Source organism: Pezoporus flaviventris, unplaced genomic scaffold (genome assembly GCF_033815535.1).
Source record: "Pezoporus flaviventris isolate CSIRO_AGI_PZ_B2104156 unplaced genomic scaffold, CSIRO_AGI_Pfla_v1 ptg000097l, whole genome shotgun sequence".
NCBI lineage: Eukaryota > Metazoa > Chordata > Aves > Psittaciformes > Psittacidae > Pezoporus > Pezoporus flaviventris.
This window is the reverse complement of record NW_026892645.1, coordinates 2,666,647-2,689,805: the sequence shown is the minus strand read 5'-3', so window position 1 is coordinate 2,689,805 and position 23,159 is coordinate 2,666,647. Positions and strand designations below refer to the sequence as shown.

General features: G+C 42.2%; 1 protein-coding gene and 1 long non-coding RNA gene across 14 annotated transcripts in view; one reads left to right on the top strand and one right to left on the bottom strand.

Annotated features, from left to right (window-relative positions):
• The window catches only part of LOC133281465 (uncharacterized), a 71,598-nt gene that overhangs the window by 25,109 nt on the left and 23,330 nt on the right, over window positions 1-23,159 (bottom strand). For 3 of the 4 annotated variants that reach the window (XR_009747528.1, XR_009747526.1, XR_009747527.1), the window contains exon 4: window positions 14,254-14,461. This is a non-coding gene — a long non-coding RNA (uncharacterized LOC133281465). Of the gene's footprint in view, window positions 1-10,958; window positions 11,093-14,253; window positions 14,462-23,159 lie in introns of those variants that run through there. The other variant, XR_009747529.1, reaches the window with a different exon arrangement.
• STRBP (spermatid perinuclear RNA binding protein) overlaps window positions 1-23,159 on the top strand; it is a 60,274-nt gene that overhangs the window by 26,087 nt on the left and 11,028 nt on the right. For 7 of the 10 annotated variants that reach the window (XM_061477108.1, XM_061477104.1, XM_061477106.1 and 4 more), the window contains exons 3-16: window positions 1,399-1,616; window positions 5,123-5,288; window positions 7,891-8,035; window positions 13,306-13,400; window positions 13,791-13,886; window positions 14,582-14,693; window positions 15,254-15,351; window positions 15,831-15,942; window positions 16,654-16,746; window positions 17,598-17,797; window positions 19,462-19,620; window positions 21,152-21,286; window positions 21,604-21,744; window positions 22,461-22,584. In XM_061477108.1, coding sequence (XP_061333092.1) covers window positions 1,399-1,616; window positions 5,123-5,288; window positions 7,891-8,035; window positions 13,306-13,400; window positions 13,791-13,886; window positions 14,582-14,693; window positions 15,254-15,351; window positions 15,831-15,942; window positions 16,654-16,746; window positions 17,598-17,797; window positions 19,462-19,620; window positions 21,152-21,286; window positions 21,604-21,744; window positions 22,461-22,584 — 1,894 coding nt within the window. The remainder of the gene's footprint in view (window positions 1-1,398; window positions 1,617-5,122; window positions 5,289-7,890; window positions 8,036-13,305; window positions 13,401-13,790; window positions 13,887-14,581; window positions 14,694-15,253; window positions 15,352-15,830; window positions 15,943-16,653; window positions 16,747-17,597; window positions 17,798-19,461; window positions 19,621-21,151; window positions 21,287-21,603; window positions 21,745-22,460; window positions 22,585-23,159) is intronic. The other 3 variants (XM_061477105.1, XM_061477107.1, XM_061477109.1) reach the window with 2 other exon arrangements.

Here is a 23,159-nt window from a genome sequence, read left to right as displayed (position 1 = left end):
AACAAAACGACAAGGGAATGGTTATTTGATTGCCTTGTTCTAAGGCGTGCTGCCATTGTCTCTGGCATAAACAGGGAAGAGGTGGCTGCACTTGGCACTTTGAGAATATGCAGAACTCTATTTGGGGAGCATCAGTGCCTTTTACAAAATGGGGATCTTGTCCATGTTCTCCCTGCCTGCCCTGTCCATGTTCTTTACCCAGTCAGCACTCACCTAAATTCTAAATTTCTGAATGTCCCTACTTGAAATAATTTACCTTTTGGGATAAGGAAAGTGGCTTTTCTCTTTGCTCTGAGCCATCCAGCTGCTGAAGGTTGACACAAGCCAACAAAGATTGCTGAAATTCAGGAACACCTTAATTCCTGCAAGGATTCCAGGGTAGGGAGTGCTCTTTCTTACAGTACTGTAGCTCACAGCTTATATCTCCATGAGATGTTGTTCCTTTGGGCAAGATCAGAGCCTAAGTGATTTCTACTGGCTTTGAAAGCTTAATCTAAATAGAGAGGCTAGTCAAAGGATGAGGGAAGTCAGACACTTAATGAAATTGGGAATGAAACTCGGGGTTTTTTGTTCCCTGCTTTTGCACTCTTTAATTAACCAGCCAGACCATGCCGTCTTCTCAAAGAGAAGCTGGGCAGGGAGAAGTGAGATAAACAGTGAAAACAAGAAAAGGACGGGGGGGAGTCATGAGAGGACAAGCAGCAGAAATCCCACTTCTAGCCATTGCAAACTAATGCATTCTACAGGTCTTGACCCTATTTTGTATCCGCCTCTAGACGTGTGTGGGTGTAGAGTTCTGTCTAGTCCCACACCTAAATTCTCCCTGATCTGTCCCTGGCACACACAGTGTCACAGCCTCCACTGATGATGGAGGTACCAAACAGAGGGTGAAATTCAGGTTGCTTCATTTCTAGATGTCTGTAGCAGCTCCTGTACTGTGGTTCAGACTTGTGTGGTCACACGCGGGGGAGTGGGGAAACATCCCTCTAATGCACAATTTATCTCATCCTAACATAAACTGCTCCAGAGGTGCTTGGTAGACATAAACAGAAACTGTGCTCCACATGTGCCTGTTCCTCTTAGTAGCCAGTAAAAGGGTTCTAGAAGAGCTGAATTTAGGCATCTCCTATCAGGTGCCATACAACCCACCCAAGGTCTTAGATATTTTACCAGCTTAGTGCTGATCTTTGCACTGGTGTTCGCTTGCTTTCCTTCTTATTCTTTTTAAAATGTATTTAAATAAACATAAGGAATCATTCCTGCATGATTATAAGCAATGATCGTCATAAAACACAGTCCTACGTCTGTCAGGGAGGATTCCCATTCAGGCAATGTCCTTCTATTGATAATCCAATAACTTTGTTCTTTTCCCCCCCCCTGTTTCCCACTTCATAACAGAGATCTATCCGATCTTTTGCTAATGATGACCGCCATGTAATGGTGAAACATTCAACCATTTATCCATCTCCAGAGGAACTTGAAGCTGTCCAGAACATGGTATCAACAGTAGAATGTGCCCTTAAACATGTCTCTGACTGGATGGATGAAAAGAACAAGTCTACAAAATGTGAGGGTGATGTGGAAGCAAAGGAGGAAGCTGCAGAAAGCAATGCCAAGTGAGTGAGTTGAGCCTCATAATGTGTTACTGTGCTGCTCTGAACGGGTTCCTTTCCCTCTAAATAAGAGTCACAGTGTTACTTGATTCTGTTGCATATGAATGTTCATCGAAGGAAGTGGATATATTTTTGAGATGGAAGCATGTAGGGTGAGTGCAGGGCATAGTAATAATGCCAATGTGGGCAGCAGTTGCTCTCTATTTCACTGCTTATTTTACTGCGATGTTGTGAAGTTGCATTCAGTAGACAAACCTTACCTGCAGTTGTAAGCAAATACATGTCCCTGTAACACCAGTGCAAATCCACAGCCATGTAGCTTAGTGGCTCTTTCAGTTTAATACACAAAAAAGATTCTTATAAACTACTGTTTATCCAACAAACTAACTGTTCCAGGGATCCATTTCTGTCATGGTTTAACCCAGTTAAACTCAGCACCACGTGGCCACTCGCTCCCTCCCTTTGGTGGGATGTGGGGAGAGAATCAGAAGGGAAAGAGTGAGAAGACGTGTTCACTGCGGTAAAGAAATTGAATAGATAAAGGAAATGTTGTGTGTGGAAGCAAAGCAAAATAAGGAATTCTTCACTCCCTATGGTTGAGCAGCCATCTCCAGGACAGCAGGGCTCCATCACATGTAACAGTTACTTGGGAAGATAAACACCATCACTCTGAATGTTCTACCTTCGTTCTTTTTCTCCTAGCTTTATACACTGAGCATGATGTCCTGTGATATCCCTTGGATCAGCTGGGGTCTGTGTACCTTCCCAACTCCTTGTGCACCCCCAGCCTGCTCACTGGCATGGTGGCTTGAGAAGCAGAAAAGGCTTTGAGGCTGTGTAAGCACTGCTCAGCAGTTCCCAAAGCATCCATGGGTTATCAACTGTTTTCAGTACAAATCCAAACTATTGCCCCATGAATGTTAGTGTGAAGAAATGTAACTGTCCCAGCCAAATCCAGTGCAATTATGTAGTTATCAACTGAGTGAAACATCTGTTTGCTCTGTGTCCCAGTCTCTTCCCTGACATGGTGCCAGGTTTTGTTCTAGCATAACTCCAGAAGTGGGGGAAGAAGCAGGAACAATTGGCTCTGTTTAACGTTTATTTGTGTAAAACTTAAGTTGGGCACTTCTGGCTCTTCCCTTCTTTCTGGATGTGTTTCACGTGCTCTCCAGCTCAGGTAAGTATCTGTCCAGGTTACAGATTAGGAAGCGAAGCACCAGGGCACCGACAGCTACTTTGTCAGAACTCGAGAAAACGCTTTCCAGTTCTCTTCCTGTAGTACAGTACTTCTCTACTGAGCTTCTTGGGACTTCCCGTGGTTCCATCTGCAGCATAACCTGCTCTGGAGATGTAGTCAGTGGGCTCTTTCAGTTTCCTTCCCAGTGATGCATGGACTATTGAAGTCCGCTGCTACATGGGCTTTGTCCACTAAGTTCTGGTTTAAAATGACAAAGTGTAATTTTTCATATATGGTCTGTTTTCTAACACATTTTATGGCAGTGAAAGGTTGTGAGGCCTTTTCTAATTGTTGGTGTGCTGCTATATAATATGGATGTGAAGTTGTTTACATTTTGGGATGGTGCAATGTGGTTCTTAGTTATTTCCAAGTTTCTTGTAAATGTTTAGGGTACTGTTCAAGAAGTAAGTTATGAAGCCCTGCTGTACCTCACTAGCTGGATGTACTTCAGTTTAGGAACAAGTGATGTGCTGTATTAGCTGAGGGAACCTGTGTAGCAGAAAGCATTCGCTGCTTCACTTAGTGTTTTTCCACAGGTTTCTTTCTTAACATTTAATCTTGTCTTTGATTAACTCTAGGATGAGGTTTTGGGCTTGGGAGCTATTGAAAGAAACTGCTGGCCTTGCATGAAGTTTAAATGCAGCAGTGTGAAGACCATTGTATGATAGCCTTGGAAAAGTAAATACGCAAATGGTCCCCCGTTTTGATGCCTGTGGCTTTCTGTGTTCCCTAATGAATATTTAACAGACACAAGCCTGATCACTGGCTTTTTTTGTGTAAGACCAAGCTGTGATATATCACTTTTTTTTTGTTTGCTTTTGGTGTGAAATGCATTCAAGCAGAAATAGCAAACCACTTCAAATTATGAATATTTTTACATAAATTAACGTATTAATTAGTTTAAGACAGCGTGATTGTATTGGCACCAGAGGATAATTGTAGTGGGTTGATAGGCTGCTTCTCCAAGGAAGAACAATTAAGTTCTGTCATCTTCTCAAGGCAGGTGTTTAAGCTCAGTGTTCTGCTGAAGCACCGTCTCCCTTGATACACAGTGTGCTTTGTGGTGACTTCCTGGTGTTCCTGGTGCCATATTTAGATGTCTTCTGATGTGGGTATAGAATGGCATAGAATGGATTCTTTAAAAAAATAATGTGTATTTTTAAATCCAAGCCTGCAGAAATGCTGTTGTGACAGTTGGACATCATTTGCTTTCACACCTGTGTGTGCAGGGGTTTTCATGCTTGTGCTGTTACAAATTTAGAGTACAGTTCTTGAACATCAATGTATTATTTATAGAGTATATATAAATGTCTATTTATGCATTTGTTTGGGACAAATTATTTTACCAGTCACTTTACAAGATACTTCTAAGTGAAGCTTAGGATGTACGTGACAGCCCTCCATCACAGTGTGACTGGTTTGGGTGTTGGTGTTTTGCTGGGGCTTGGATTTCTTTTGTTTATATGCAGTCTATCCCTCTGGATGGTAATAATGATAGGAACTGGGATGCTGCCTTGCTGAGGCCACCTTTCCTGATTCCATGCTTTCTGTAGGGTTTATAGTGGCGATGTGCCATAGGTGTGAGATGCATCATGTGGCAGCAGCCAGTGTTGAACTGTTCAAGATTCATTTCTTGCATTTTTCTTATGTTATTAAGTAATCCTAGCCTTACTAAACTGTCTTTGTTGCAGTCTTTCAGCACTCAAAACTAAGGTGTTCTTACGTTGCTTTGAAAGCTGTTTGCTGTAGCTCTTAAATGTTCCCCTAAACTGCAGCTGGAGAGTAAAAACTAGGAGTCAGACCTCTATTTGTCTAGGTTTCAGCTGTAAGATTTGTTGAAGGAACTGTGCTTGGAAGACTTCTGGAAATGAACAGCTTTCTTCAAATGTCAGTTTGTGGTATGGGCTCCAACTTCCTAAGTCAGTTAAATAATTTTAAATATACAGGTTTGAATGTGTGGATCAGCAAACATTTAAAAGGTGTGTGGCCATGTGTAAAGTTGGAATGTCACTAAAAGACAGCTGAGATCACTCTGGAAAGCAGGATTTCTGTCAGAGGGCTCCTCTAGATTAATTATTGCTACTCTCGGTAGATCTGCAGATACTGAATTTGGGCTAGGCCACAGTTAATCTTGTGCTCTGCATTTTCTAACCAGTGATGCTTCAGCACAGTCATCAGCCCCATCTGTATCTTCTCACTGTGATGGGATAATACAATTATATTGAATGTGTGAAAATACCATTTTAATTACTCCAAAATGTTTCATTTCCAGGGATCAAGGTGGTCGGACGTTGTGTGGTGTTATGAGAATTGGCTTGGTTGCAAAGGGCCTGCTGATAAAAGATGATATGGATCTGGAGCTGGTGCTCATGTGCAAAGAAAAACCCACAAAGACCTTGTTATGTATAGTTAAAGACAATCTCCCAGCTCAAATTCAGGTGAGTTGATTCAGAGTAGTTCTCTAGCAGTGGCTGAGAGCACTGCAAGGTGTATTTGGGTAAAGGCTGGAATTTGTGCCAGGAAAAAAGACAAGTGATAGAGATTAAAATATACTTTGAATCTAGGATGGCATCTAGGGTGTGTATGTGGTGACACGAAGTAGTTACGGACAGAATTTAACATCTTACTGCTGCTGTTGCCTACTCCCTGTTTGTGATGTCAGTTTCCTGTGATGGCAGCTAACCTTTCTCTTTGGGAACTAACCCAGCTCGTTCTTGCTCTCTGTTCAACCACTAATGTGATCTAAAGTGCAGTCCCAGAAGTCCTCCAGCGTGTGGATTGGTCTGTATTGTCCTTGTCCCCTGCCTGGAGCTGAGGTTCTACACTGCAGCTGCTTTGTTTCACTTGGGCTGTTCCCAGATCAGCGCCTCTGTACTTCTGAAGTGAGAGCAAGTCACTTGAGGTGGTCGCTCATTTTAGCTCATGTTAATCACGAGCTCATCGTTCTTTTTATTTATGGCTATTTAATTCTGATGCTGGCATCCAATAAGAGCACTGGCAGCTAATACCAGTCTCTTTAAAGCAGCTGGGGATAATACCTATTTGACAGTGCTGAGTCTGAATAATCACTCCAGCTTCCAGCCTGGCACACACTGCTGCCGAGAAACTGTGCCCTGGAGCATTCCACTGCAAGTACCTCTCCAAACCATGTCCAAACCTGATCTGCTTCTCTCCTGATCTGCTTTTATGCCGTGTGTTTATTTCCACGTAGACAGTATGTGTTTTGCCATTCCCTTCTCACCATTCATTTGTTCATGTAAAGGCACTGTTTTAATGAGATGATGTTGTGCCTGCAGATGTGGCCTTATCCATAAGTAAAAATGCTACGAATCTTTTAAGTAGTAAATTTTGTTTGAAAATGATGGGGATATATCAAGCAGTAAAGAGTAAATTTTTTTGTTTGTAGTGAGGTGTGAGATGAGAGGGGTTGAAAGTGATAAGAAAAGTTAGCATATGCTTCAAAAAAGTGAGAATGGCAGAATAGTCGTAATTGAAGGATGTGAAGACTGCAATAAATTCAAGGGACAAGTAGGTAAGATCCTGTGAGAAGTATTGCGAGGGAAGGTATTACAGAAAAGATGATGTAAGAGGCATCTATCTGACTCGTGAATCAAGCTTCAGCCATCATGGGCATAAGAGACAGGGAGGGTTCTGCAGAAGCAGCAGGTCCAGCGGGAGGAGGAAGGTCAAGGCCCATGAGGTACAGAGCTGTTAACAGCTTCTGCTCTGCTTCTTTGAAGGTTAGGAGTGAGGAGATAGGAACAGTAAAGGAGTTGGAGGAGTGCAGACTGCAAGAAGGGAAGAAGTTAGAATGTACGTCAGATATATTCTAACCCTGTGGTCTTGATGAGATGAGCCAAGGTCTCACAGGCAGAAGGAACAGTGACAGGACTCTCACCCATCTGCAGGGCTCTTTGCTCTTTTGGAGATTGAGGCCCGTCCCAAAGGACTAATGAAAGACCTGTGGATACAGATCACTTGAGATAACACTGGTACAATGCAAGTTAATGGCATGATTTATACGGCACTTGTACTATTATCTGCAAAAGAAATCTAAGCAAGAAATAAAAAGCTTACTGAAAACTATTTTAAAAGCACTCAATTTACTGGTGTGCTGACGAGAGGAAGGTCGTATTTTCCAGGCATTGTCAAGGATTTCCTGGGGCAGGTATTAATGAATGAAGTGGGTGCGGTATTGTCCTGGATCCAGTTTCATGTGCTGTGTGGAAAGGGAGCAAGAGAGGCAGGACGACGAACTGGAGAAGATCAGAGGAGTGAGAACGGGCACCTAGAAAACCATGTAATTGAAATTATCTGGGTTCGACAAAGTAGACTAAATGCAGGTGTAATTTTGACATTAATGTTTGTTTGTGAAGGGACAGTGATTCAGTATCTCACAGGACTACCAAAGGGACCATGAGAAGTAATGGAACTGTAGCAAGGGGCATTTCTACTGCAGAACGGGTCATCTACATTAGATGTGCAGCTCAGAACCAGAATAAACCATGTGGAGAGGTGGGGAAACCTCCATTGATTGGGCATCTGAAGAGTATCTTTGGGTTTGTAAGAGCTGGGTAAGGTCTGTTTGGTCCAGCTCATGGCAGCTACATAGACTAGGTGAGCTACCGCAGTTCCTGCACTGGAATCCCTCATCCATTTGCACTGACGGTTACGGTTTCATGGGTCAGACTGCCTGTGAGAACTTTAGGCTTTTAGAGGAGCACTGTTGGAGAAGTGTGGACTTGCTAAGCTGTGTTCTTACGAAGAACAAAGTTGCTGGTGCTATTTTGCATGCTAGCAAATAAAAAAGTGCTAATATAGTGGAACTGCTCTATTTTCATTAACCTTGCTGCAGACCTGTTTTTCTTAAGCATGTCAATGGGGATATCCTGTTTGTTTTTAATGAGGGAGGCAAGGCCTTACTTGTTACTGCAGTGTCTTGCAGGTGTCTCTTTATTTAAGAGGCACATGAATGTACAGAGTTTCTGCGGTTTTTCAGTTGATTGGGAGACTCCTGAAATCTTTCTTGGTGACTTTCAGAAACTTACAGAAGAGAAGTATGTCGTGGAGGAGCATGTAAACGAGGCAGCTATTGTTATTCGTAACACAAAGGAGCCCAAGCTGACTTTGAAGGTGATACTTACATCCCCTCTCATTCGAGATGAAGCAGATAAGAAGGAAGGAGGTACAGAGAGCATTTTCACTTGGTTTTAAGACTGTTCTATCTAAATGCCCTGACTGTGCAGCGCAGGGTGAACTGGGAAGCAGCTTTTTAATTGTACATCATATACTAACTGGATTGGCTACTGCCACCACAAGTTACGCTGTTTGTGCCTTAAAAAGCCACAGTCACTTTATTTCCATGTAAACATGCATCATTTTCATCTGCAAGCAATATTGCTCAGTGTTAACCTGGACATACAATGAGATCCGAGTTCTTTTGCTCAGCCTTGTTGACTCTTGAGCACCCAGAGCTGCACAGTCTCATTTTCAGATTTAAGTCAGTCAAGTGGGATTGGTTCGTAGTTATCTTGATAAAACTTATAAAAATGTTTCTCTTTTTATGTAAAACCTCCTCTCCTGCAAAGCTCACCAGTGTGTCATCCTGGCCCTCAAGTTTTATTAGTTGATGATACAATGTGTGTGTTTTGAGCTTTTAAGAATTTCCTCACTGGGATACAATTGAAGTTACAGTGCATTGAATGTTGTACCTCATGTCCTTAGAGCAAAATAGAAATAGAAAACTGTATTGTAGTTTCTTTCTTTTCCTTCTCCCGACCTTTCCACTGTAGTTCCATGCCCCTTGTTGAAGGAATGCTGACTGGTAGTACCGATGAGGTTGGAACCAACCGAGAAAAACAGAGGAGAGCAAACATAGCCAGATTTTGATGTATTTTGAAATCCTTGTCAGTAATTTCTGCTTCCGCTTCCCAAACCTGTCCCTAGAAACTTTGCCACTGGATGATGTCAGACCTTTGACCAACTGGCCACTCTCTGTCATGACAACTGAGGCAGCTGGGCCCGCCTGGGCGAGGGAACTCCCTGTTGCTCCTCTCCCATTTCTAGACTTGCCACAAGTCCTTTGCTTCCTCCTTCTCCCACTGAAATACCGGCACAGTGAGGAACGTTGGTCAGTTTCTCTTGGATTCTGTTGGAGGCGATGGCAGGAGGGATCCTCCTCAGTTGAAACAAACACTCAGTTGGATGCACAAAAACCTTACAAAACATATGAATGGCAATGGTTCCCTAACTGCAATGTCTGCTCACTCTCAAATTAGTAACCATGCTCTTTTGCGAGACCAGTAAAAATAAACCACACATCACTTGAGCTCTTCTTCAGCTTCTCATAAGATGCTGAGCTCAGCCCTGCAGTAGTTGCAGCTGATTCATGTTACTGGGAAAGAGCACAAAGTGCAGAACACACTTTAATGGCAAAGGCTTTGTAATTTTCTCCCAGGGGGAAGCACAAAGGCTTCCATCCAAGAATCTTCTTGCAAGAAGTAATTCTGCTGTGGCATTAACTGTCGGGCCTCCTGAATTCCTGAATGGGATTTTTATGCTTCCTGATGGTTAAAATGTAGGTGTTCTGTTTTCAAAATCTGAAAATATTTTTCAAAATTCTGTACTAATTTTTCAAAAATCTTAAAATTATTTCACTGCTCTCAGAGCAGTGTCACTGCCATTCTGCACAGCTGCTGAGGATAGCTAATGGATCTGGTTTTAAAGCCTGCGTTCTTTGACATTGATTCATCACAAGTGAAGAGAAACATTTATCATGTTCCCTTTCAGAGGTATGTGCAGTGTGATGTAGATTTCAGTAAACCGAAAGGGGGGGGAATACCTTTTTCTTAGTATTTCCAACCATATGTAGGTCACCTTCACTTAGATTCAAACCACAAAAACTTGGTATCTAATATCAAGAGCAAATACTCAGAGAAACTGTATACTGTAAATACACAGATCTCCAAAAGTGTCCTGCCCCTAACTAACACCAGCCAAATGTAACTATACTTTCTATATGGGTTTTGAGTGTATTCCATACATTCTTCTGACTGGAGGAGCTCAGAACACTTGCCAGTGGCCTTTCATCTCCCATGGGAAACTGACCAAGGTTTTGGGTTCGGTGTGCCTGGCACTAATCTGTCCTCTAACCAGCGCGGCAAGGTTAGGTGCAACGGACCACGGTACCGGTGCTCCCATGTGTTCTGTAGGAATGCTGTGTGTGCCTTCATGCCCTGATGTCAGAATGTATTGAAAAACATTCCTGGATTTCTCTTCAGTCCCCACCTCTTTGGAAGAGTGTTCATGTTTAAAATGTGGTGTTTGTCCTATTTGTTTTTGCTGCTTGTTAGCAAAAACAAATAGTGGACCAGTGTGTGTGCATCTCAGTGTTCTCACAAATGGCTACCCATAAAGCTCTGCTTTCTCATGTCAACTTGAGAAGTCAAGCACCTAAAATTTCTGCATTTTTTGCATCAGTTTAAATTCTAAACTTCTTAAGAAATTGAATTTTAGTCATAGCATCAAACATAAACTGGGTTTTCCAGACCAGAACCTTGTCGCTTGCAAAATTAGTTGTTGTTACCAAGTGTTCAGCAACAACAAGCTCATGTAACAATAAACAAGTTCATTTACCAAAGTGGGGCAGAAATCAACTAACAGTCAACAACCAGTTCCTGCTGCAGCCTTTGCTGGGCAGATGGGGCCAGTGAACACTCCCAAGGTGCCCAGTGCCTTTGAAAGGGCAATGAGCCCCAGAGTTACCTTGTCCCCACAGAGAAGACAATGCTCCTCAAGTGGCCAGCAGTGAATGAATGAAGTTAGCAGCTGCTGTGTGAAGAGAACACATACAGCGAGTGGGGAGAGAACCACAGGTTCTATGTTGCACAGTGCAAGCTAATGTCAGGGCTTTGTTATTAACTGTTTATTAAACTTCTTGTATTGATGCCCCTGTTAAAAGCACAAGGAAAAAAGTAAAGTTTTGCAAACACATTTGAAAAGTTGGATTGGGTCTCACTTTCCTGACTGGCAGAGCATGAAGAAACATGCCATTCTCCCGAGGGGGTCAAAGGGAGCCTGCTGCAAGCCGCTCGCCCTCTCCACTGCCTGTCCTCCTCATCTTTCTGTTTAATGGAATCTTGCACTCCAAAGTTGGCTGACTGCAACATCTGTGCCAGGTGCTCAGGACATCAGCACTGGATCAGTAATTGGCAAAGTTCTCCAAGGGATTTGTAATTTAGACCTTTGGAAATAACCTTAATCCTGCAGGCGAGAGTATGATCCTAACTTGTTGAAACAAATCTTGTGAGGTTTTTCGTTCACCTGAATGGCAAATGGCAAATATTCTGTTTATGTTTTGTAGTTTAAAGGAAAAAATAATATCCTTTGTCAATGGCTGCAACACACTTTGGCAAAGGCTTGTACTGAGTAAAACTCCCTGGGCAGTTAAAGATCCAGTTCACTGCAAAAAATGAACGATTTTGCAATCAGTCACCTTTGCCATTTCTAACATTTTAAAATAAGATTCTGATCATTCATTGACGGTACTTGTTTTATACAATACATGAGCTTTAAGCAGATGTTTATATTGTCCACCATAAAGTTTTCTTACAGAAATACTCGGACATACATTCAGTAATAGTGTGCCACAAACCACTGCTCCTAAAAATGACAGAATTGTAAAGGAAATTTAAAAGCAAACCTTGTGTTCCAAAGTGACCTTTTGTGCTCACAGAAATCCAGTGCTTTGGGACTTTGAAGCTTTTGTTTGCAAAACAGGCAAGAGGAGTGATTAATCCCTGTATTGTAACATAGTTGATAAGGGCAACAGGAAACAATGCAAATATCTGCTGCGAAGTTCACTAGGGTTAGAAAATAAGCTTATAGCACTTGAGTCTTCTGCAGCCATAAACTGTTTGACAAGAGACCTGGTTCTGTTCAGCTTTACACTGGTTCTTTTCTTTGTCTTTGGGCTCTTTTATCCATCATAACAGAATGTGCTTTTACCAGAGTAACCTGCCCAACTGAGCAGCATAGGAGGTAGAAGCAACTTCCAACATGAAAGATTCCATTACACATGCAACCAAATCTATCCAAAGTAACCTACAAAATGTACTTTGGGATGTTATTAATAAATTGTGCAAACTGTCAGTTTCTCCTAATGTGTCCTCATATTTTAAATGTCTTACTGGAGTCTGCTGATCTAGCATGGCCCTCAGTTTGGATGTGGTGGTGTATTTCATTCAGACCTGTGCAAGGGTCTCAGGACCTGGAGAACTGTCCATTAAGAATAATGAAAATACTATCTTTCCAAATTAGTTATTTTGAAACAAAGTGTAATTCTGCATTCATAGGAAAATAACATATTCAAGGTTTTAGTTGAGCCATGAATTCATTCAGTTCTTCTAGTATGTTGTTCTCATGTCAGCTAAAAACTAAAATCTTTTAAATCTGATTTCACAGATAGGTAAAATCTGTCATTTGTGCAGGGTTTCCAGAGAATCTGGACACTAGTAACTCCTTAGGATGGAGAAGAAATCAGAGAAGAAAGGATGCATAATGTCCCTTGTTATAGAATAGGATGTGACTGCTAAAAGCAGCTTGTTGCATGCTGGATAAAACAATGGAGGGGGAAAAAGCAAAAAGAAGAAACCAGTGTAAACCTGCACAGAAGATTTGAGTGTCTTGTCTCTCAGAGCCTCCTTTGTGTTTCCTCACTGATTTCAGTTGCTGTTGGGAAGGGAAGATTTTTACAGGAGGGGACCTCCTCTCTAATGCGTTAAGAATCTGGGAGTTAGCAAACTCACTTCTTTCGTATGTTCTGGTTATGTGAAGGACTCATCAAACTGTAAAATGTCTTACCAGCATTTCTTGTGTATTTTTTTCACTGAATTGTACTGGCTGGTACTGTTCATGCAATATTATTTCAAATATAGTCTACGTTTTTCTTTGGAATTCTCAATTTATGGACGTAACTTCACTTTCTAATATTACAATTTTTTTAATATCCCCCCAAGAATATCTCCCTCTTGTCAAAAGAAGTTCATCTCTCTGAAATTCTGTGCCACCTTTGTGGAATAAAAGTCACGAAGAAGGGCAAGAAGAGTTATAAAAAGCCCAATACAACCCAACGCACACACAAAAAAAAAAGAAAGAAAAGTGCTATATAGCTATTTTCTGCCCTGAAATGTGTTCTACATTTTTAATAAGATCCCAGATTGTCTGTAGCAGTGGCCATCTTTATTATTACTATTATTTTACATGGAGTGAATGCCTTTGCTTCTGTTGCACACGTGCACATTTACTACCTTTAATGGCTTGTTTAAATTAAATAACACAGTGCACTTAAATTCTGGGAGTCTTATTATCTCATTGAGATGCTGCCGCTCTTTTTGTATTGTGACAGAAACCCCTTGGTCAAATTGTATCTGTCTCTTTTTATCCCATTTTTACCAGTAGACAATGTTGCGATGAAAGATCCTCCGGACTTATTGGACAGGCAGAAATGCCTGGAGGCCTTGGCGTCTCTGCGGCACGCCAAATGGTTTCAGGTTGGCTATTTGTTCTTACCTTGTTGTTATTGTAGCCTTACGAGGTTTAATTTGAGACAGTTTTAATTTGAATGCCTCTAACTTCTCACTAGTCCCTCACAGAGGAAAGGTCTAGAATTCAGTGCTGTACTGTGCAAGGGCAAAGGTGACAGGTAGACAGCCACCTGGTTGAGAGGTGTCATGAGGCTACAAAAGCAATCTTGACATTTTGCTTCCTTTTTTATATGTCTCTCTAAATTGAAGCATTTTATATAACTTTTATTTTGCATGAAGCTGATTAAGTATTAAGTAATAATAATTAAAGAATCTATCCCAGGACTCTGTGCATTTAAAAACAAAATTGAAGGCCAGGTTTTTGCAGGTGTATTGGAATCATTTTGTTTGTTTTAGGCCAGGGCAAATGGACTAAAATCATGTGTAATTGTCCTTCGTATTCTGCGGGATTTGTGCAACAGAGTCCCCACATGGGCACCACTGAAAGGATGGGTAAGTACAGGAAGAGCTGAAGGCCACGAGGTCAGGTCTCAGATCTCCTGAGACCTGTAGCAGTGTCTGGACTGGAGAAAACAGTGCAATGTATGAAACTCCTCCTTAACTCCCCTTCTGTTTGCTCCCCACTAACCATAACCTCTGTAGAAAAGTGCTTGTAGGGAGGAAAGAATGTATTTGTTCAGTCTGGAGAGAGATGTAATGTTGTGGGCCTTGTGCATCCTCAAGGATTCACAGTAGAACCCCACTTGCTGCCTCCCAAATTTAGCTTTTCAAAATACCTTGTGACTGTGACAGGGCTGCTCCTCCTGGAGGTTAGTATTCCACCTTAGTGTGTTTGGGGAGGGCTGAGTGCCCTGCATACCTGTAGAGGAGCAGTTGGCAGGTCCTGGAGGCAGGAGAACTGATGACCCTGTGAGAGCATTGAGGTGATTTGGCTTTAAAGGCTCCTACTTTTAGACTTCCTGGGCAGTCAATGGAGAGCAGTTGGCTTCCGCAAAAGGTGACTCGAGAGCAGGGAACAGACAGATGTGCCATGAGCTGTCCTCTGGGGATGGCTCTGTCCCTTAGACCTGTAGTGGGTTACAAATTAAGTAAACTGATGAGAATGTCCTTTCCCTGTGCCCTTCCATATTTAACTGCAGTTACAGTTACCCTTGTGTCCATACTAATCATAATTTAATGTTTTCTAGCCACTCGAGCTTATATGTGAAAAATCTATAGGTACTTGTAATAGACCTCTGGGTGCTGGGGAAGCATTGCGACGAGTGATGGAGTGCTTGGCATCTGGAATTCTGCTTCCTGGTAAGGGGCTAAAAAACTTCAAGAACACAGAGGGTTGACTAGACAGCCTTAACATCTGGTGTTGCTGTGAAAAATGCCTGCCCTGAACTCCTAACCTGCAATGGGGCTAAAAAAAAAAGGAAGTTGCCTGGCTGTAACTGAGTGCTTCCATGCAGTAGAAGTTAATGGGGAATGTTAAATTTGTTTCTGAATTAACCCCTATCTTATTAATGGGTTGCAAAAAAAAGGTCAGATTTAATTACCATGTTTCCTGTAGATTCATTGAAATATACATAGCTATCAAAAATACTTGTTTTTTTTTTTAAATTCATACTATTACACACAATCAGTGGTAACCCTGGTAAATTCTGTGGCCATTGCTGCAAGGGAGTAAAATCCTGAGGCTAGCTTGCATTGTAGGATGAGAGAATCCCTTGCTTCCCACTCTGCTGAAGGCAGAGTGTTGCAATATCCCTCAGTCCCCATTCTCATATTGCTTCTGTTGCAATATCCCTCAGTCCCCATTTTCATATTGCTTCTCATTTACTGTCAGTAATCTGCTTTGCCTCTCTCCCTCCTAGGAGGCCCTGGTCTGCATGACCCCTGTGAACGGGAGCCAACAGATGCTCTGTCGTACATGACAGTTCAGCAAAAAGAAGCCATTACGCACAGTGCGCAGGTAGAAACCTCGTACATCTGAGGAGCTGGGTATGATAACAGGGAGGATTTCACTTCATTAAGACAATTTATTCCCTGCCAGGACAGCTGATTTTATTGGCAGTCCTGACAGTTCTTCCAGTGCACTACCTGGGAACGATTACATGATACTTCATGAGTGCAAGAGTTAAATATGTGTTAAGTCTAATCCATAACAAAGCGCAGTCTAGTGTCTGTGTGCTGCTTCCATCCCACCTCAGGTGTTTACAGCACACAGCCCTTGTGTAGGCTCCCTTGTCCATGTGCCCTGCACTTTCTATTGCAGAAATTAATGAGTTTTACATGTTTAGACATTAGTATTTAGCTATAACAGGAGACAGGTGGAGAAACTCTCTTCCCAAAGCAGAGTGATTTTGTGTAGACAAACTTATTTAGAAGCTTAAAACAACCAAGGTAAAGTAGTGCTATGAAGTAACTTACTTTTCTACTGTCACTTTATAGCATGCCCTCAGATTATCAGCCTTTGGTCAGATCTATAAGGTTTTGGAAATGGACCCCCTCCCATCAAATAAGTCCTTTCAGAAATATTCCTGGTCAGTAACTGACAAAGAAGGTAGGTGCTGTTTGGTTCAAAAATCTCTAACTGGGAAGTAAACTAGGGGTTGATTTAGAATGGGTGAAATTCCTGGGTTAGGAGCTGTGAATGCAAAGGGAAGGCTTTTCTTCCTGTTAAATGTGATTTGGGGTTGGGATTTGGGTGAGATTTTTTTTGATTTGGGGGTTCGGGTTTTTTTAAATATTTAATTATTAGAAGCCAATCTGGAGGAGCAGCAATACAACTATAAAATACAACTGATGATCTGCTTTAAGCACAAAGGCCCTTGGGGTCTGAAGAGTAAACGTAGTGTTTATGATTCTTATGCTGGGGAAGCAGAGACCATCAAAAAGCATGGAACGAGTGTCCACAATAAGAATTACTCAAGAATTCTTCCTAGAAAACAATATACATGTGATACAAATAAGTTTTCTCGTATGTTTTTTGTAAAAACATTATTAGTAGAGTTCTTGCCTTAGATTAACTGTAAAAAAAACAATACTGCAGATTTACACCACTCGTATCACACAATACTGGAAACAGACATCCTGCATGGCACGGTACAATGAGCTAATACTGGCTTACGTGTAGCAGTAAGAAAGTTTTAACTGATGGCTGAGTCCTTTTCATTATAAACATGCAAGGACCAACATGGGACTAATCAGATTCCTGCTGTGGAATTTTGTTTTTCAATAGCAAATCCATATTACAAGGAAATTTATACCGTAGGTACAGGCTCCTCTGCTCTTAAGAGGCCATTTGAAGATAGTGTTGGGGATGATAAAGATCCAAATAAAAAGATGAAGCGTAATCTGAGGAAAAGTAAGTGCAATGCTTCTCCATTCTGTTTCCAAAGATCTATTGTATGGTGGGAGCTGGTTTAAAAGCTTCTCTGTGTTGGTGTGGAATAGCATGTGAAAAAGTCTTTGGAACAACAAATGTTGTCTCTATCACCCTGCATTTGGAATGTCAAACACATCTCTTATTGTGCATCTGATTTCCCCGACATGTTTTACTAACTGAATGATTTGCATTTTTAAATGGGGTTACCTGTGAAGTTACAGTCAAATTGAAGTTGCCCAAGCAGCTGAGGTGTTTTACTGATAATGTCCCTGTATTGTGGGTGGGGTTTTTTGGTTTGGTTTGTGTCCCCCCCCCAATTACTGCAGTGACTGCTGTGTGGAGATTTGCCTTTTTGCAGTCTTCCCCTTTTTGAGTTAGTTGTTGGTCTCTCAACACCTCCCATAAGAACAATAAAATGCTTAATCTACAGCACACTGACACTGCATGTGCACAGAGTGAAGTCCCTCAGCACTGCTGGGATTTAGCCGGTTCTGGGAGCTATTTTCATTGTGCTACTTTGGTGCCAGTTCTGGATCTCACTACCTGTAAAACTTGTTACTCCTTTACAGCAGCTGGGAAGGCTGTGGCTAGCTGCAAAAGAACTGTGTCAACAGTATTAAAACTTGGGTAATTACAGTCGTTACTCCACAGTAGAATGGCTTAGTAAAGACTTAACAGCCTTATGACCTCTGAGAGACTGAGGGGTTATTTTGCTCCTTTCTACAGAAGGAAGGCACTGAAATGCAAACTGTTTTCATTTGTTGTTCATCTTGTTTTGTTCATTTTCCTTCCCCCCTCCTTCCCATCCCCTTTCTACTATCTTGTACTAGTACTAGATAGTAAAGCAATAGATCTCATGAATGCTCTGATGAGGCTGAACCAAATCAGGCCAGGGCTTCAGTATAAGCTGCTGTCACAGTCTGGTCCAGTCCATGCCCCAGTCTTCACAATGTCTGTAGATGTTGATGGTACAACATACGAAGCATCAGGACCTTCTAAGAAAACAGCCAAGCTCCATGTGGCAGTGAAGGTAAGGCAGCCTGAAGTAATCTGCTAACCCAGGTCTTGGAACATAGAGTATGAAATACGGTCAGAACTCGTAATATGTGACCTCAAAATTAAAAAGAATATTAGATAAACCTGAGCTACTACCTGTGTACTGTAAACACAGCTGGGCATGGCTCAAAGAGCATCACTGGTTTATCCTAGCAGTGGGGAGGGAGAACTTCCCAGGGCTCTGCAGGTCAGCCCATGTAAGTTCTGGTCTGGAGGGATTCAGTTTTGTTCTGTTCTACTCCTTCCTCCTGCTGGTTTGAAAATGGCATGTTGCTGGCTCCCTCTTTCTCCCTTTTCTTCTGTGTGTTTATTCCTGGGTTGTGAGCTCCTGGAAATAGAGTTGTTTCAGTCTTCAGTGTTTGAAGGGTAGCTTTACACACTGGGGTAGACAGTGTACACCAATATAAATTATTGGTCTCCACTCAGTTTTCTAGTACGACATTAGTATCATTCAGGTACCAGTCAAGCTACTGTTACTTCTTGTAGGTGCTTTTTGTGATAGAGCTTAGCTCTGTAGAGCAGTGACAGACTAGAGCACCCAACATGAACATCCTTGTGTTGCATGAGGGCAGTTCAGACAGCTAAAGGAGACAGTCTGCTGAGTTTCTGGGAAGGAAGTTTCCTACAGACAGTGCAGGGTACTGAGGGATCTGGCAAAGTGCTCAGTGATCCACGTTCCATTATTTATCAGCAGTCCTCGCTCACCGGGGAGCTCCCAGTGGACTGGAAGCTGGCGAACACGATACCCATCTACAGGCCTTGGCAGTGCTGGGTTAATGGTTGGACTCAATGATCTTAAAGGTCTTTTCCAACCTGAACAACTCTAGGAAAGAAAACCGCTTTTAATACAACTGCACTTATGACAGGAACAAGCCCATCTGTCATTCTGTGCTGCGTTTTGTTTCAAACAAGAATTTCCTTTTTAGAAGCTTCATCTGGCAACTTTCTGCTTTCCTTTGATTTCAGTTTTGAAAATCCCATTGTCCCATGTGCTTTCAAGTTCAAAGTGTCCAGAAATATCTGAGGGAATCTGTTGTTTCTCCAGGAAAAGTAGCTCTCTGCATGTGTGTCCTCCCAGACCTTCTGCTTCAGTCTTTTATTTTGCCTCCCTCCCTGCAGTTAATAAAAAAACCCCATGTAATACAAAACTTGCCCTGAAAAGCTGTGACTCCTCTGCCCTTGAACCCCTCTGCGTCAGCCTGATCTGTGCTGGTGCCTGCCCAGCTCTGTTTTCTCTACATCTACACATACACAAATCCTGGGCTACACTTCAAAACAGCCATGATTCAAGCCAAGAGGAAATGGGTGGTGTGGTAGAGACGAGCTTTTTTTTTCCCTTTCTTTCTTGTTTTTTCCTAGCAGATCCGGGCCCCACTTTCCCAGACATATAGGACGGAATAATGTGATTGTTTCAGTTTCTAGATCTGACCTTTTTAACATTTAGAAGCCCTCAAAATGCAGCCAAAATGTACCACAGCTGTTTCAGTTTTCCCCATTGCCATGGTGGTTTTCTCCATTTCAACACAGGAGAAAATGTATTTCTAAGCAATCTGCCTTAATTCATTCTTTTGTGTTGTGATCAGCTTTGTATTTATTTCTGTACTATTTTACAGTTCATGTCATGTGGCTCTGTTGTAGGTTTTACAAGCCATGGGGTACCCAACTGGTTTTGATGCAGACGTGGAGTGTATGAGTTCCGATGAAAAATCAGATACTGAAGGTAAAAGTGAAACAACATCTTCAGTCTCAAGCAATAATACTGGAAATTCCACAGCTGACACCTCCGCTACCCTAGAGGTGAGGACTGCATTAGAAAGAAATCTTGCTCCCATAAGAGGATGGCATTTTGTTTAGGGTTGTGAGTGAGGAATTAATAAGAGTTTCCAGGCTCAAATCTGCAAGTGGCTTTATGTCACTGCAGACAGATAACCAGTCTTTGTGCCTCCTTTCCTCAGGTTTAAGGGGGATGTAGCAATCCTGACCTCCTAAGACCAGAAATTCTTGAAGGCAGGGGTTGTCTCTTGTAGTTAGTTTATGTATGGTCTGGTGACTGGGGTGGCTCCATCCTGCCTATTGCCTTTGGGCTGTAGTGATGCAAATGTCACAATTTCCATTTTGCAATAGGGGGGTTGTCAGAAAGATGTATTTACACAGTGTCTTAAACTGATACACATGAAGACCAATGAAAATAGAAAAATTCATTAGGAGGTGTTAAGAAATCTGAGACCTAAGCAGGGGGAAGGTTGTGCTGTAAATGTAAGTAACTGTTCTGTTCTTTGAGTACTTGTCAAGATGTTAAAACATGAATTTCTTCAGTTGGAAGCCACCTCATTTCCATACGGTGTACAGTCAATTCACAGATGTATTTGGTTCACTGAGACATAACCAGGGAAAGGAAATGGGGGTATTTTATACTCCACAAACTTCCCTGTTAATTTTCCTTTAAAATTAATTTTATTTTATCACAAAAATGGGTAGTATTTCAAGATGACTAAGGTATTTCCCACGCAGCACGACTTTGGGTTTCCATGTTTGAGACATTTCACTTTCAAAGGGCAGGTCCTGGCACTAGGACTCTTGATCTTTATCCAAAATAAGAAGTTGCTTTGGCAAACAGTGCTTTGATCCCTTAATCTTTTTCTTCCTTAGTGAGCAGTCATTTGTATCTGTAGCTGAGTGCATTCTAATCCAGGCTGATACGCCAGTGCGCTGAGATCGCAGCTTCACCTTCCTCCCTTCCCAAACAGCTACAGATATTTCTGCTGAAACATGTGACCCAAGAGATGAGACGTCTCCAGTCTGAGCTCCGTAGTGCCAGGACGGAATTAGCCCCAGCAGCAGAGCTGTGTGTGAGGCTGGGAAGGCTGATCTCTCTTTTCAGTGATAAAGCCTTCAATTCCAAAGAAATGTGGCCTCAGCTTCAGCTTTGGATGCTCTCAGGATTGGAATTCCAAGTGCAGCTGGTGTAGCTTTGTGTGGACACCAGACCAGGCCATAAGGACAGTAGCTCAACAGTAGAAATAGGTGTAACTTCTTTTGCAGTATTGTTTGTCCCCCTGCCATTGTTTAGAGAAGAGACTCTCCATCTGCTGTTGCAGCACGGATGTTATACTGAAGGCACGGCAGTGTTGCCTTTGATACAGCTCTGTACCTGGGAAGTGGCCTAGGGCTGCATGTTGGGAAGGACAAGCTATCACAGAGGCTTGTCAGTGATAATGCTGCCTTTCTCCAAGTGGCCATGTGGCACTGTCAGCCACCAAGCTGTAGATGTTTGTTTGCCTTTCAAAGAGATAAAGGCTCTAAAGCAGCACTGTAACTGTCTCTCTAGGTAAGAACTCAGGGTCCTATACTCACAGCAAGTGGCAAAAACCCAGTGATGGAGCTCAATGAAAAAAGAAGAGGTCTGAAGTACGAGCTCATCTCCGAGACAGGTGGAAGCCATGACAAGCGCTTTGTGATGGAGGTGAGTGAAGCAGAGTTACAGGCTTGGTGGATTCTGACAGCCCCAAACTACATCATGTCTTGACATGAGGAGGAGGAGGGAAGTAAAATTGCAGCTATCATTTCCAAGTTCCCAATATGTGTGATATAATGGTTCACAGGATCACTTAAGTGTTCTTTATCAGGTTCATCATCTAGAAGCAATGGAAACTGTCATATAAAACACTGAGGATATTTTTGGTTTGTTTTTATGAGAGTTCTTTATGGGTGGCACAAGTGGGTATATCATGATGTTCCCTGGGACGAACACTAGGCATAAACCTATGTCTTGGTTTTCAGGTAGAAGTAGATGGGCAGAAGTTCAGAGGCGCAGGCCCAAATAAGAAAGTAGCAAAAGCAAGTGCTGCATTAGCAGCACTTGAAAAACTGTTTTCTGGGCCTAATGCAGCAAACAACAAGAAAAAGAAGATTATTCCTCAGGTAAGAACTGTAATTTGCTTTTGGGACCACTGTGCTATCACAGCTCTGGGCTGCTTGATGATACAGAACTTCTACAGGAAACAAATGATTTGTCTCTTGTTTTATGCACGTGTGTAAGGTTTCTATTTTTACTCTTCTGTAATTATTGTAGAGTAACAGTATAATCTGATAGTTAGAACCACATTGTGGGAAACAGTTTAAAAGGAGGCCCAAAGAAAGAGAGGTGCTGATTAACTAATGGAGACACAGTTAAGATCAGCAGTTCAGTGAGGATGTGGAAGTCTTTTGTGTTTCAGGCCAGAGCATCTCCTGCATCATGTGAGATGCACAGATTTCAGGGAGGGTCATTTCTAGCCAGGTAAAGGCCTTGTAAGGCAGTGGGAAGCCAGCAGAGACAGAACAGAGAAAGGGTCAGAAGCCACCAGTGTTTGTTCATGACCAGGTTGGAGGTAAATAACACTCACTCTCAGTGAAGCAAACATGCTGGGCTCAATGTGCAGGGCTAGGCATTGCAGGCAGGGACGTGCTCACTTGGTTCCTGTCAGTCTGATTCTCGGGACAGTGCTTCTTCTGTCTGCATTCTGTCTTCAACAAGACTGGTGCATTGAGCATGTTTAAAGAGATGTTTTTAAAGGTGGCAATTTAATGCAGGTGGCCTTTCTGTTTCCGGCAACACCTTCACTTTCTGAATTGCTCTTTTTCATTACTCCGGGCAGACTAAAGGGGTTGTCAATACAGCTGTTTCTGCAGCAGTCCAGGCTGTTCGAGGCAGAGGACGAGGTGCTTTAACACGAGGAGCATTTGTTGGAGCAGCTGCTGCTACTGGCTACATAACACCAGGTAAGGCATGACACTGATATCCAATGACAAAAGATACACACAAGAAAATGTTAATGAAATGTTCCCTTTGTGGTTCCCCTTACTTTCCAAAGTGTCCATTGTTCTTTGTGACTCTACATGTCTGGCTTGTAGGTGACATTTGAAGGGAATCTAGACATTGTGTTTACTTGGAATAAGAACCACAGATTTTCTAAGAATGAGATGCTGGAGATTCCTTTGTCAAAGCAAATCCAGTAGCTTCCAAAAACTAAAATTTCATTCCTCATCCTCAGGTTTCTGGATTACAGCATGAGCTTAATTGTAGCCTTTGGCAGTTCACATGTACTGATAGCACAGCCCTGCTGTTCGGTAGACTTGCTTCCTGGCACAGTCGACAGCATGTCGCCTTCATTGTTCCTGTATGTTCATATGATTATAAATATTAAAACCCAGTAATTCATTTTTAATGGCTGTTAACATTGTTTTTGGAACTGTCTTTCTGCCTGAGGAGTCATTTATGAGACACTTTAACCTGCCAGGGGCATGCTTCTTGCCAGCGTGGAATTACTCCAGAAAGAAGTTTAATTTCCCAGTCG